General features: G+C 44.1%; 6 protein-coding genes across 6 annotated transcripts; 3 read left to right on the top strand and 3 right to left on the bottom strand.

Annotated features, from left to right (window-relative positions):
• Positions 1-545: 545 nt before the first annotated feature.
• IL334_001657 (uncharacterized protein) lies at positions 546-2,003 on the bottom strand (the record flags this gene model as incomplete). Its single annotated transcript, XM_062933412.1, has 4 exons — positions 546-687; positions 741-870; positions 948-1,420; positions 1,486-2,003. The coding sequence occupies 4 exons, from the start codon at positions 2,001-2,003 to the stop codon at positions 546-548; spliced, it is 1,263 nt and encodes a 420-aa protein (XP_062789463.1).
• A 1,024-nt stretch (positions 2,004-3,027) lies between these two features.
• Positions 3,028-4,717, top strand: IL334_001658 (26S protease regulatory subunit 8; the record flags this gene model as incomplete). Its single annotated transcript, XM_062933413.1, has 7 exons — positions 3,028-3,090; positions 3,167-3,269; positions 3,342-3,461; positions 3,530-4,116; positions 4,225-4,359; positions 4,430-4,523; positions 4,596-4,717. The coding sequence occupies 7 exons, from the start codon at positions 3,028-3,030 to the stop codon at positions 4,715-4,717; spliced, it is 1,224 nt and encodes a 407-aa protein (XP_062789464.1).
• A 270-nt stretch (positions 4,718-4,987) lies between these two features.
• IL334_001659 (uncharacterized protein) lies at positions 4,988-5,653 on the bottom strand (the record flags this gene model as incomplete). Its single annotated transcript, XM_062933414.1, has 3 exons — positions 4,988-5,228; positions 5,342-5,470; positions 5,601-5,653. 3 exons carry the CDS (start codon positions 5,651-5,653, stop codon positions 4,988-4,990), a joined length of 423 nt encoding a protein of 140 aa, XP_062789465.1.
• Positions 5,654-5,955: 302 nt separating this feature from the next.
• On the top strand, positions 5,956-7,274 carry IL334_001660 (uncharacterized protein; the record flags this gene model as incomplete). Its single annotated transcript, XM_062933415.1, has 7 exons — positions 5,956-5,964; positions 6,152-6,233; positions 6,330-6,514; positions 6,739-6,779; positions 6,857-6,937; positions 7,015-7,040; positions 7,162-7,274. The coding sequence occupies 7 exons, from the start codon at positions 5,956-5,958 to the stop codon at positions 7,272-7,274; spliced, it is 537 nt and encodes a 178-aa protein (XP_062789466.1).
• A 249-nt stretch (positions 7,275-7,523) lies between these two features.
• IL334_001661 (uncharacterized protein) lies at positions 7,524-9,086 on the bottom strand (the record flags this gene model as incomplete). The annotated part of the gene is made up of 5 exons (XM_062933416.1): positions 7,524-7,657; positions 7,732-7,900; positions 7,970-8,398; positions 8,471-8,659; positions 8,736-9,086. 5 exons carry the CDS (start codon positions 9,084-9,086, stop codon positions 7,524-7,526), a joined length of 1,272 nt encoding a protein of 423 aa, XP_062789467.1.
• A 353-nt stretch (positions 9,087-9,439) lies between these two features.
• On the top strand, positions 9,440-11,427 carry IL334_001662 (uncharacterized protein; the record flags this gene model as incomplete). The annotated part of the gene is made up of 5 exons (XM_062933417.1): positions 9,440-9,455; positions 9,509-10,443; positions 10,518-10,633; positions 10,693-10,786; positions 10,876-11,427. The coding sequence occupies 5 exons, from the start codon at positions 9,440-9,442 to the stop codon at positions 11,425-11,427; spliced, it is 1,713 nt and encodes a 570-aa protein (XP_062789468.1).
• Positions 11,428-11,851: the final 424 nt, after the last annotated feature.

The raw sequence follows: 11,851 nt of genomic DNA on the forward strand, positions 1-11,851 counted from the left end.
GCAAAAAGTGATTGCTGTTTGTGAAAGTGTGGACCTGATTACAAGAAATCAGATGTGGTCAATTATATACCTTGGTTAACATTACATCCAATCTTCGATTTATAATCTAATCTCTGATTGATAATCGGGAAATAGTAAAACGTAAGCATGCTGACATAAGATCAAGTGATTCATCATCACTGTACAAGCACAAAGTATAAAGATGCTGATGTGTGATTATTGTATATGACCGATGGCCATGAATGGTCCAAAGACAGGAAGGCCGTCGGTCCATATAAGTGGGTCAAAAATCTGGCTTATTCGGCTCAACCGGATACAGTTGAACGTTTAGGCAACCTCTTTTAGGTTCTTCATGTGCGCTACATTGCAAATGGCTCAACATTGGTTTAACATGTGACTTTGATCAGACATACTTTGCATATCATCATCGCTGTATACTAACCAGTCATTTTCTGCAAAATGCGACAACTCTTAAAACGGGGACTGCCATGAATCCTATCTCAATCGCAATAGCGTATATGGGATACAACCAGTTGTTCTTCCTATCAGATTCCCCGGAATTGGCTTCCAAAGATATGTGGGATTTGTGAACCCGCAGCAGTAGAAGGGGGTACATAAAATTGCTGCCCGATATTTGGCATTTGATTTGGTTGCCGCAGATTGGAGTTCAGGACATTTGCCGTCGACCTGTACGGACAGAGGCTCAGCTCACACTCCGCAAAGACTAGTTGACAACTCACCAATCTCGATAAGGAGCGCTATTCTGACCACTGAACGGGTCATCAGGATCGAGCCATGATCGACCTTGACCAGGGTACGCTTGGTTGCCGAACGATGATGAAGCATTTTCTTGCATCATTTGCATGGCAGCTATAGTTGAGAAACGGAGTGACATTAGTATCTGCGAATCCCAAGGTGGTGTATCTGACAACGAGAATTTGACTCACTTTCATTGTAACCCTTCCAAAATGGACCGTCCATTTTCTCCCAGGTATGCTCTCGTCGTCCAGACGCTGTTGAATTTCCGGTGAATACTGATCGCAGAGCTTCGGTAGCTCTACCAAGTAAAGACGGCGAGTTCTCACTACCTCCAGGTGGTGGGCCTGGGGGAATCGTACTCGCTTGGGGAACCTCAGAAGTTCGCCCTCCGCCACTTGGTACATTGGATGTGTTTGTAGGATCTTCGGGACTGTTCGTTGGACCTTTGTAGTTGGAGTACCAATCCTTCAACCTCTGTTGCGTGTTTCGCTTGCTGGTAGTACGGGTAGAGGCATTCAAAGAGGTACCTGTAAATCCTCTTGATGGATGCGGTGTTCGCGCTCTGAAGACTTTATTCTTCTTTTTGAGTCTCCTTCTCCTTCCACTGGTGGATGTGACTGAACTAAGGCCGGAATTTTTTGTCTCCTTCGGCATTGATACCCTGGAATGGAATACAAGACTCTCGAATGAGCTCGTACGTATCACATTGACGAAGAAACAACTTACCCGATGTCTGACCAGTCACTTTCGTCAGACCCAACAGCATCAACCGTCTCCGCAGTTTCAATACTTGTATCTCGAGTTGTACTATTGCCGTCAGGACTGTCCGGACCTGATACTATGGTATCATCTGGCTCAGGTGATCCAGGACGACGTCTGGTCCGACCTCTTCGAGGCTCCACTGTACTTGCTTGCCTGCGCCTTTCAGACGAAGTATCGGTATAGTTATCAAATGGAGATGGTGTCCTTGTGCCACCTGATGATTCCGTTCTTGTAGGCTGTGTTCTCGTTATGCGAGGTCGATGCTTTTTCGCAAACTCTCCGAGGGTATCGCTTACAGATTCAAGTGCATGGCTGGCTAAAAACTGCCCGAGTTTGCGTAACACTCCTGTAGATGTGCTTGATGGTCCTGCTGTATGTGGTGATCGGGATAGGGACCGGGATCCATAGAGACTATTATCATCGCCGTGGGAGTATCCATGGTCTGGACTTTCTCCACTTCCATCGTTGTTAGTCATAGACATGGTTTAGTGAGTAAAGGATAATAATTGCGTATATATCGAGGGCTGTAAGCTTATCGTGATGGGGTGCTTCGTTCTGTAGAGAGATTTATATCGAGGACTGGATTGGTTGTTGTGTTTGTGTAGAGCAAGATTGATGTGCGGAAAGTGGCGACCGCTGACCGAGCCTCTCTCTCTCTGACAGCTAGCCCTTTTATGCTCGCCCGTCAAGCTCGTTTCGAACGTACTCGATACGATCCAGTGACGTTCACATACAAAGGATAGCATGAACATATTGTATGTTTTGTCCGTTAGGATGAATAGAGTTCACATGAAAGGATGGTTTGGGCCTCCAGTGACGACATCCAATGTTCATCACCCCGAGACGAGTGAGATGCGAGGACAATGTTATGTGTTTGAGATATCTACGTCAATTGAGTACACACTGTTACTCTGCTTCTTCACTAATTATTCGATCCATGTAGTGAAGAAATGGCTCCCGTTGGTGGATTTGACCAAGGGAATCTTACAGCATCATCCAGCTGCACAATACTGATGAAGTGTAGATATATGCTCGATATAATGTGATGCTTTCATACTGCCGTTCTGCTGGGATGTCAGTAGACAAGCTCGCTCTCCGCTGAAGCTAACCAGCCAAGCTTGCATCATGACGTGCGTAGCACGATGAAGAGGGGTGATAACGTCCAAGTGGAAGAGAGATAGTGACGTGGCAATTCCGTATCCTGTGGGAAGTCAGCATGTTTTGATTCCGTTCGTTCAGTAGTTAATTACAGCGACGCGCATGCTGCTGTCGCCCTATGATGCTTTAATCATTCAATCCCATCTTTGAATGCGACCTTCATCGTTGAACTCAATAGCATACTCCCATTCAACCGCTCGACATCGAATTCAGAGCAGAATCTTACACCCAGTCCGCGAAAGAGCTTTCGGTCCCGCAGGAACATCTCAACAATACACCTGATCACACTCGTTGTCGCTCGATCCCTTTCCATTCCTCCCTTAGCTCGCCTCGTCTCCAGTCAGCAAAATGGCCGTGGCGACTCAAAAGATGCCCAAGACTCCTTCTGTGATCCCAGGCGGAAGTATCAAGGTGAGTCATCATATCGCTGGGAGTTTCAGCTCTTGTACATGGACGGATCGCGAGCTCACGTATAACCCACGAACAGACGTATTACCAGAATAAGATCGAAGCTGCTGAATTAAGTATTACGAAGAAAACTCAAAATCTCAGACGTCTTGAAGCTCAACGAAATGCCTTGAACACCAGAGGTAAGCTGAACATCGACCGGTATTCGTTGATTAGAAATTCGGAAGCTTGCTGACGCACTGAGCTCATTACAGTGAGACTGCTTCGAGAGGAATTACAGGTCTTACAGGAGCCAGGAAGTTATGTTGGTGAAGTGGTTAAAGTGATGGGAAAGAAGAAGGTCTTGGTCAAAGTCCAACCTGAAGGCAAATATGGTATGCTAACATATATGGAACGATCTCTCCGTATCAGATCATTGACGCTGATTCCTGGAATATTGCAGTTGTCGACTTTTCCCCGGATATCCCTCTTTCCTCTTTAACTCCCAATATCCGAGTGGCTCTTCGAGCCGATTCTTACTTACTACATTCTATCTTACCCAACAAGATTGATCCTCTCGTATCACTGATGATGGTCGAGAAAGTTCCTGATTCCACATACGAGATGGTAGGAGGGTTAGATAAACAAATCAAAGAAATCAAAGAAGTGATTGAATTACCAGTTAAACATCCAGAATTATTCGAATCATTAGGTATAGCACAACCTAAAGGTGTGTTACTTTATGGACCACCCGGAACAGGTAAAACTTTACTAGCAAGAGCTGTAGCACATCATACAGACTGTAGATTCATTAGAGTATCAGGGTCTGAATTGGTGCAAAAGTACATCGGCGAGGGTTCGAGAATGGTCAGAGAACTTTTTGTCATGGCAAGAGAACACGCTCCTTCCATCATATTCATGGATGAGATCGATTCTATTGGAAGCTCCCGAGGGGAGGGAGGAGGCGGAGGAGGAGATTCAGAAGTTCAAAGAACGATGATGGAATTGTTGAATCAATTGGATGGTTTTGAACCTACGAAAAACATCAAAGTGAGTGTGAAAAACGAGAACAATCACAGGCTCTCTCTTTTGCCGTTGTTGGAACCGCGCTTTTGGCTGTGACGAAAGCCGTAGCTAAATGATCGATCCTGTCTATAGGTCATCATGGCTACCAATCGAATAGATATCCTCGATTCGGCACTCTTACGACCAGGTCGTATTGATCGAAAAATCGAATTCCCTCCCCCAAACCCCGAAGCTAGAATTACTATCCTCAAAATCCACTCAAGAAAGGTATGTTGCCCTGACCGAATGGCCACGCAGTGTTAAAGTGCTTTTCGGCTGATCCTTGCGCTCATTGTAGATGTCATTACAACGAGGGATCAACTTCAGATCATTAGCTGAGAAAATGGGTCATTGTTCAGGTGCAGAAGTTAGAGGTATATGTACTGAAGCAGGTGAGTCAGCTTTCGATAATGTATCCCGCGCAGAAGGCATATAGGAGCTGATCATGAATGTCATTGTTTCAGGTATGTACGCTCTGAGGGAGAGAAGACAATACGTTGGACAAGAAGATTTCGAAATGGCTATTGCGAAGGTATTGAAGAAGAACTCAGAGAGCAATATGAGTGTCAACAAATTATTCAGTTAAGCAGAAGCGGATTCAGAATATATGATTCTGCGAGATGGAGTTGGGGGTCAATGTATTGTAAAAAGACAGAATAAGAAATGATAATGAATATTATTGCATGATTCTCGTTGAAACCCCGTACACTGGCCTATTTTGACCCACTTCATTGTCTCGGTCGTGTTCTATGCATCAACAGCAACATAATCAATTGTTACCTGTTGACAAACGTCTATATCACACGTAATCCCCACACATAGTGCGAATATCCTTTTCGAGCTTGTCAAGAAGATTTTACTTGACTTCTTCACCACTCCCTGCACCTCTTTCATCACCCCTCAATTCTATACCTTTCCCTGCACCTCCAGCAGCTCTATTAGCGTCATCCCGTATCTTTTCCAATTCTTCGTCTGCTATTATCGGGTCTTGCGGATCAGGTGCGAATGAAGTCATCGTCCTAACCACTAAATCCAAACTTGATAAGAAAGAATTCGTCGATAAGCGCAATAGTCGAACTGTCGTTGTTTCATATTTCCTATTAGAATAAATTCAGTCAGTCATCTAATCTGAGGACTAGGTTAGAAGGTCGTGTGAGACGAGTTTCATTGAAGTGCGACCATAAAGAAGGAATGAGATCTGTCGACTTACGCTATTAGTACTTCACCCTCAACTGACAATTCCCGATACACAAATACCCCATTTTGTTCTTTGTCTACTTCCAAAGCTTTTCGAGCTATCTCAGCATGTTCTGATGTGTGAAAAGGTATTCCAAGTGTTCTAAGATGTAATTCTTTCAGCAAAAAGAGACATGGCAATAATCATGCTGCTGAGCGAGGACTTTTCTACATGTTGTTCTTTGACTGGGGGCGGATTGAGATGGGAATGGATGGGATTGTAATGTACTTACGTGGTATGCCATCCTTCTCTTGAGGGTCCAGCGTGGTTTTCTTCAGTCGACATGTCTGTTTGATTTGATGGGCTCGAAAATCAATGAACGAAGGATGACACAGGAAGATATAAAGTACTCCCAACTTTCTTTCTTCATTCGATGATTACCCCTCCACCTCCACTGGGAATGAACAACGAACAAAAGCGCGAATTATCCTTGTTCTTCTTTCTTCTTGTCAATACACATCATCAAGCGTAATCCAAAGCCGCTGGACTCATAAAGATCAAACCCTAGTTGCCGATAGCAAGTAGAGACATAGTCAGAGGACAGTCAAATCTTTCAAGGTCGAATAGAGAGTAGAAAGATAAGCAAGATGATCAAGGTTAGTAATCTGAACCTCTTTCGTCCCTTGCCACTATCTCTCGCTGACGAATTCCACCTTTGTTTCTTCCTTTGCAATATCGCTGTCCTACTCTGCGGCCATTATACTTCAAATACAATCTTCGAAACGAATTGATGTTTAACACTGTATCTCAATCTCGTCATCATAAATTCAACACCGACAACAGCTATGGTCAGTCAAGAAAGATGAGGAGGCAGCGAATAAGAAGAAACCAAAGATGACAGCTGCTCAACTTCGTGTACAAAAAGGTGATTATCTTATCCACTTCAATACTCAATCTTCATTCCTGCAATTAGTTTCGCTTGCATGCTGCGGTCTTGCTCACGGAAATGCATAAACGGCAGATTTGACCGAACTTGAATTACCATCAACTATGACAACCCATTTCCCTGATCCAGCCGACGTACTCAACTTTACACTTACAATCACACCCGATGAAGGTATCTACAAAGGTGGTGTATTCAAATTCACTTTCAATATCAGCGGTGGATATCCTCATGAACCTCCAAAGGTCAGATGTACACAGAAAGTGAGTTGTGGTTTCAATGACAAACAGTGGATAGGAAGTTCGTATTGCGAAGCAGAGATATAGTTATTCGTTTGGCTGTCAGAGGTGCCCTGGCCTTGTCTTTTAGGAGGGAATCATCAACACGAAAGATGGCGTTGCCGTTCGATACTGATGATGATCAGCCTATTCAATCTCTGCATGTTCCGTCATGTGAGAGAACTGGCTGACCTTCTTGGTCTTGTTAGATCTATCATCCTAATCTTGACCTTCAAGGCAACGTATGCTTGTGAGTATACTTGGCTTGTGTGATAAAGAATCTTCAACGTGTGTGCTTTACTCATTGATGGTCGATCTCGCATTTAGAAACATCCTCAGAGAAGATTGGAAGCCTGTTTTGAACCTTTCATCAGTGATGATTGGTATTCAGTACCTGTTCCTTGAGCCGTGAGTTTTCATACTTGCACTTCACCTACTCGATTGAGTGCGATATTTGTCGTTGATTAGCTGACAATACTGTGCAGAAATCCCGATGATCCACTGAACAAAGGTCAGTCCGTTCACTATCTCTTGGATCCTCCATACGAGACACGACGTCTTTCACGCATGGATCGAGTAGTCCCTCCATCGCTGTGCATGTACTTTTACTGACTTGTAGTGTATCCGAGCAGAAGCAGCTGAGGATCTACGACGTAATAAAGAAGGTTTCGTCCAAAATGTCAAGAACTCAATGAGGGGAGGTACAGTGAAAGGAGAAACTTTCGATCGAGTACTCAAGGTTTAAATGAATTCCGATTAGCGTTATAGAAGGAGTCACAGAACTGCGATAAGGTCGAGTGACAAACCCCTGAGTCTATGTGAAGGGGCTTATAGATATTATACTTGATAATTTAAGAGTTATGAGATGAACTTGTATATATTCATGCAGTAGGTATCATTATGCGAGGTATCACACCTTTTCCTTCCTCATTCAGTCGTCTGTTCCTTCTATCCTATCATGTAAAGACCTTCAACAGAACCGAGAAGGACAACATCATTTACCTCCTCTACCCTTGAACCATTTCCTAACTTTGGCCAGAGCGTACCAGAAACTCTTGGTAAATCCAGCAGTGAACAAGCCTTTTACCGATTGCCTCAGCGCAGGTCGATGAATGATATTTCTTAGTTCTATACTTTGTGTCAGCTTACACTCTTCAGGACAACAACAACGACAGTGACAAAGAAAGGCTAGGCAAGCTTACCGGTTGAGATAATTGATCTGAATCTAGGATCACCAACGTCTTTGATCCAAACGTCCTTCCCAGTTAGGGCGGTAGCTTCAATCGAAGGGAAATGGGTTGATATAGCTTTACGCAAAGACAACGGTAAGGAACTGAATAGTTCAGCTTGATGTTCTGCTGAGATAGGTTGCTACAGATTGGAATCATATCAGCGTAACGTATTCGCTTTCCGGTGACGGGAACAGTCGATTTAGCTTACATTCAATGATGTTTCGCCATTCTCTTTCCATATCAATTCTTTTCCTTGATCGAATGTAACTCCCTTTTGCAATAAGAAAGGACCATACATGTGTCTAAAACCTTCTCTGGCGCCTTCACCTCTAACTATATTTCGCACTTTTTCAGGATTTTCAGCTCCAGGAACAGACATCCTTGGATCACCAGAATAACTCAATCCAGCTATTTTTTCCCATAGATAATCCTCTTCGAATGATTCTGGACATAGTAAGAGTGCCATTGATAAAGCTGATTTATGGTTCGTTTCCAAGGCCGAAGTCAAGGTAGAAGATGAAGAAGGAGATTGTAGTGAAAGTGTTGGCTTTTGTAATCTACCAGATAAGTAGAATGTTTCCCATTCGACTAGGTCTGTGATAAGTGACGATGTTGATATTATACCATATTTTACTGCCTATACTACATGATCAGTATCCCTGTGGCCGTGCTGCAGAGGGGGATGAAGGAAAAGGAGACAAGAACTCACAGTACCATTAAGCTTTACATCTGTAACGTACCATACTCCGGCACCCCAATTCTCTTGTACATGAGCTATACGTCCTGCACCCATTAAACGAGCATGCAAAGGGTAATGTGAGGGATTTTGACGAAGATTGATCGTATGAAAGTCTATAGCTGAGGGGGTCGAGATGAGAAGGTCAGTAAGTGATGGGGGCTACAGACAGAGCATTAGTAAAAATGGGCTTCTGCAATCGCTCAGCAGAGTCGTTTCATTCATAGATATTACTCACATCTCCAGGCTTAGCTTTGGCCTGCTTCATGACCCCACTTCCATAAGCGACGGCCCAATCTATCGGCGCTTCAAAAGTATCTATTATGGGTCGAAGTCGATGATATGAAGCTTGTTGATCAGAAGGTGATTGGTGTAGCTTTTCAGTGACATAGAAACGTACTGCTATACGAATACTTGGATTTGATTGGATCGTTCGTCGCGAGCGATATCGAATGGGTGAGCTTGGGCGCAGATCGTAACATAGCCAGGGAGGGAATTGAGATAACAATGGCCTTGAGCGTCCGCATGATGGGACGTCAAACTTCAGGAAAGAACCAGTTCTTGTAGCTCTGAATGATGTAAGAGCCATCTTGTCGTCCAAAATATTTCGCTCCAGTCCACTTTGAGCCTAATGTAATTCTCCAAAAGGGAATCATGCACTATAGATAGGTCGAGATATCGTTCATGTTGGCTCTAATCGAAGATGGAGCATGAAAGTGGAGGAAGGAAAGGGTGCCCATCCTAAAAGTGCCACATTTAACATAACTCCGGATGACACTAAATATGTATGTATTGTGTGTTAATTATATCTCCGATAAGGACAGTCGCGCTTTCATGATTGATTGAATTCATGCTGAATTTAATGATAATCTTCAACTCTGGGATCACTGATTTCATCGTTCTGCTCTCCGTATATGGGTCGGCAACAGCAGATAAGGAGACATGTCATTCAGCTTTGGTAAGCTATGTCTTCACAATCTGCTTGAAATGAGCTGATGTCGTATCGTTCAGGAGCTCAACCGAAACCTGCCTTTGGCGGTTTCTCAACACCCAATCCACAAGGATCAACGTCCAACACCGGTGGCTCCTTATTCGGTTCAGCACCTTCTCAGCCTGCAAACCCTTCCGCTTCACTTTTCGGCTCGACTCAGCAACCACAACAGCAGCCACAACAGCCAGCTACTGCAGGAGGGCTTTTTGGCTCGACCACTAATCAACCTTCGGGTACAACGACAGGAGGGGGATTATTTGGTTCAACGTCACAACCTTCAACCGGTATGTTCGGATCAACCGCACAACCTGCTCAACAACAACAACAGCAACAACCAAATGGAGGCGGGTTGTTCGGATCAGCACCAAATCCTGCAGCCGGATCATCAAGTGGAGGAGGATTGTTCGGTTCAATGAACACAACCAATAACAATGCGGGCGCAGGAGGTAGCTCGTTATTTGGTCAGCAGAATAGTGCTAAACCTGCTGGAACCGGATTATTTGGATCAACAAATCAACCTGCTGCAGGAGGATCAAGTATGTTTGGACAAAGTACCACTCAGCCAAATTCCACTGGGACGGGATTGTTTGGTTCAACACAACAACCTCAACCTCAACAGCAACAGCAACAAGGCGGAAGTCTATTTGGTGGATTTGGTCAACAGTCACAATCGGGGGCAAAACCTGCCGGAGGTTTGTTCAGCGGTTTTGGTGGAGCGAGTCAACAACAACAGCAACAGCAGCAGCAACAGCCACAACAGCAAAATTTGCAAGGGTCTTCAATGTGGAATGCCAACAATTCAAGCTTAGGGCAAAGTACAATGGGTGGACCAATGAACGCTTCTACTTCAAGTAATGTGAATCCCTACGGCGTGAAGCAAGAGCCCGATATGGAGACTAGGATAAAAGATATTCAAGGAGCTTGGGATAGCAATAGTCCTGATTGTAGATTCAAGGTAAGTTACTTCCCATACTTTTTGCCAACGAAACCGAAAAGTATTGTAAAACTGATATGGGTCGCTCGGCTCAGTACTTTTTCTACAATGTAGTCGAAGAAGGTACCACGAGTAGATATGGGAGACCACAAGGTGCAAATGATGATTCTAAATGGGCGAAAGCACTAAGAGATAATCCGGACCCTAATTGGTAAGTAAATGGATATTCCCGCATCAACTGTTTAGCTTACTGATTAAATGCTCCCTCAGTATGGTACCTGTATTGGCTACCGGATGGGCCGATGTGAAAAAACGAGAGCAGCAACAAGAGAACCTAGCTAGTGTACATCAGCAGCGAGTCAAGGTGAAATTAGCCTTCATTACAGCCACATGTTTCAAGCAATTGCTGTAGAACTTCCAGAATAGGCGCTGACTATATGATTTCTACTATAGGAATTGCAAGCTGCTTTATCACACACTCGCCAAACATCGTTATCCGCTTCGATTCGACTAACAAACTTGCAAGCACAGCAGACACAACTGCTTCATCGGTTAATACATCTTGTATCACAAACGCCGCAATACGTACCCTTAATCCAGTCTTCTGCATTCAGACAAGAAGAAGCAGAGATGCAAAAGCAATTGGAAGGCGTTAAAGCTGAACTGGAAGGAAAGGGTCGAAATGCTGTTAGACCATCGCATTCAATTGGATTGAATGGCAATGGCAGATCTACGCCAGTGGGAGTTGGTAAAGGTAGATTACTGGGACAGGTGAATGAGCTTTGGGGACAGTTAGAAGAGATTAGAAGAAGAAGGAAAATTAGGAACAATGATGGATCAGATCAAAGTTGGCTTAATGATGAAAAAGCATTAGCGGAAGTTGCGGATATATTAGCTACTCAACAAATGGCCCTGCAGAAATTAAGTGGATTGGTACATGAAGGTCTGGAAGATACGGAAGTAATGAGACAGGGTTTAGGTATGATCAGCAGTCAAGAGAGATAAGCATGTTCGAAGGTAGTCTCGGAACCAAACAAGGATAGAAGGTGAAGCGTGTATATAGACTAACACATGTCGTCCTGTATATAATAGTCGACCGTGGAATACCTTTCCTATCGTATATGACATTATGATAACACATTTTTGCATGTCCACAATATGATTGAGTGATAGGATGAATCCCTAAGATGAATGGCAATAATCTGGTATAAACTTCCTTCCTTCTCCCGTTCTCCCCTCCACACCTTCTCCCGTTATCCCTTATCCCTTCTCCCCTTCTCCCAACCATTCTCCACGATTTCGCCTTACGCTCCCTCTACTCTGCTCACCGCGTTGGGATCAGAGCGCGGTTATAGCTCTAGGTTTTGGCTTCGCTTTGAACGGTTCAGATCTTCGAAGTCCATTTGAATGTCCGCTTCGATCTCCTCCG

The sequence above is a fragment of the Kwoniella shivajii genome, chromosome 2, assembly GCF_035658355.1.
Source record: "Kwoniella shivajii chromosome 2, complete sequence".
NCBI lineage: Eukaryota > Fungi > Basidiomycota > Tremellomycetes > Tremellales > Cryptococcaceae > Kwoniella > Kwoniella shivajii.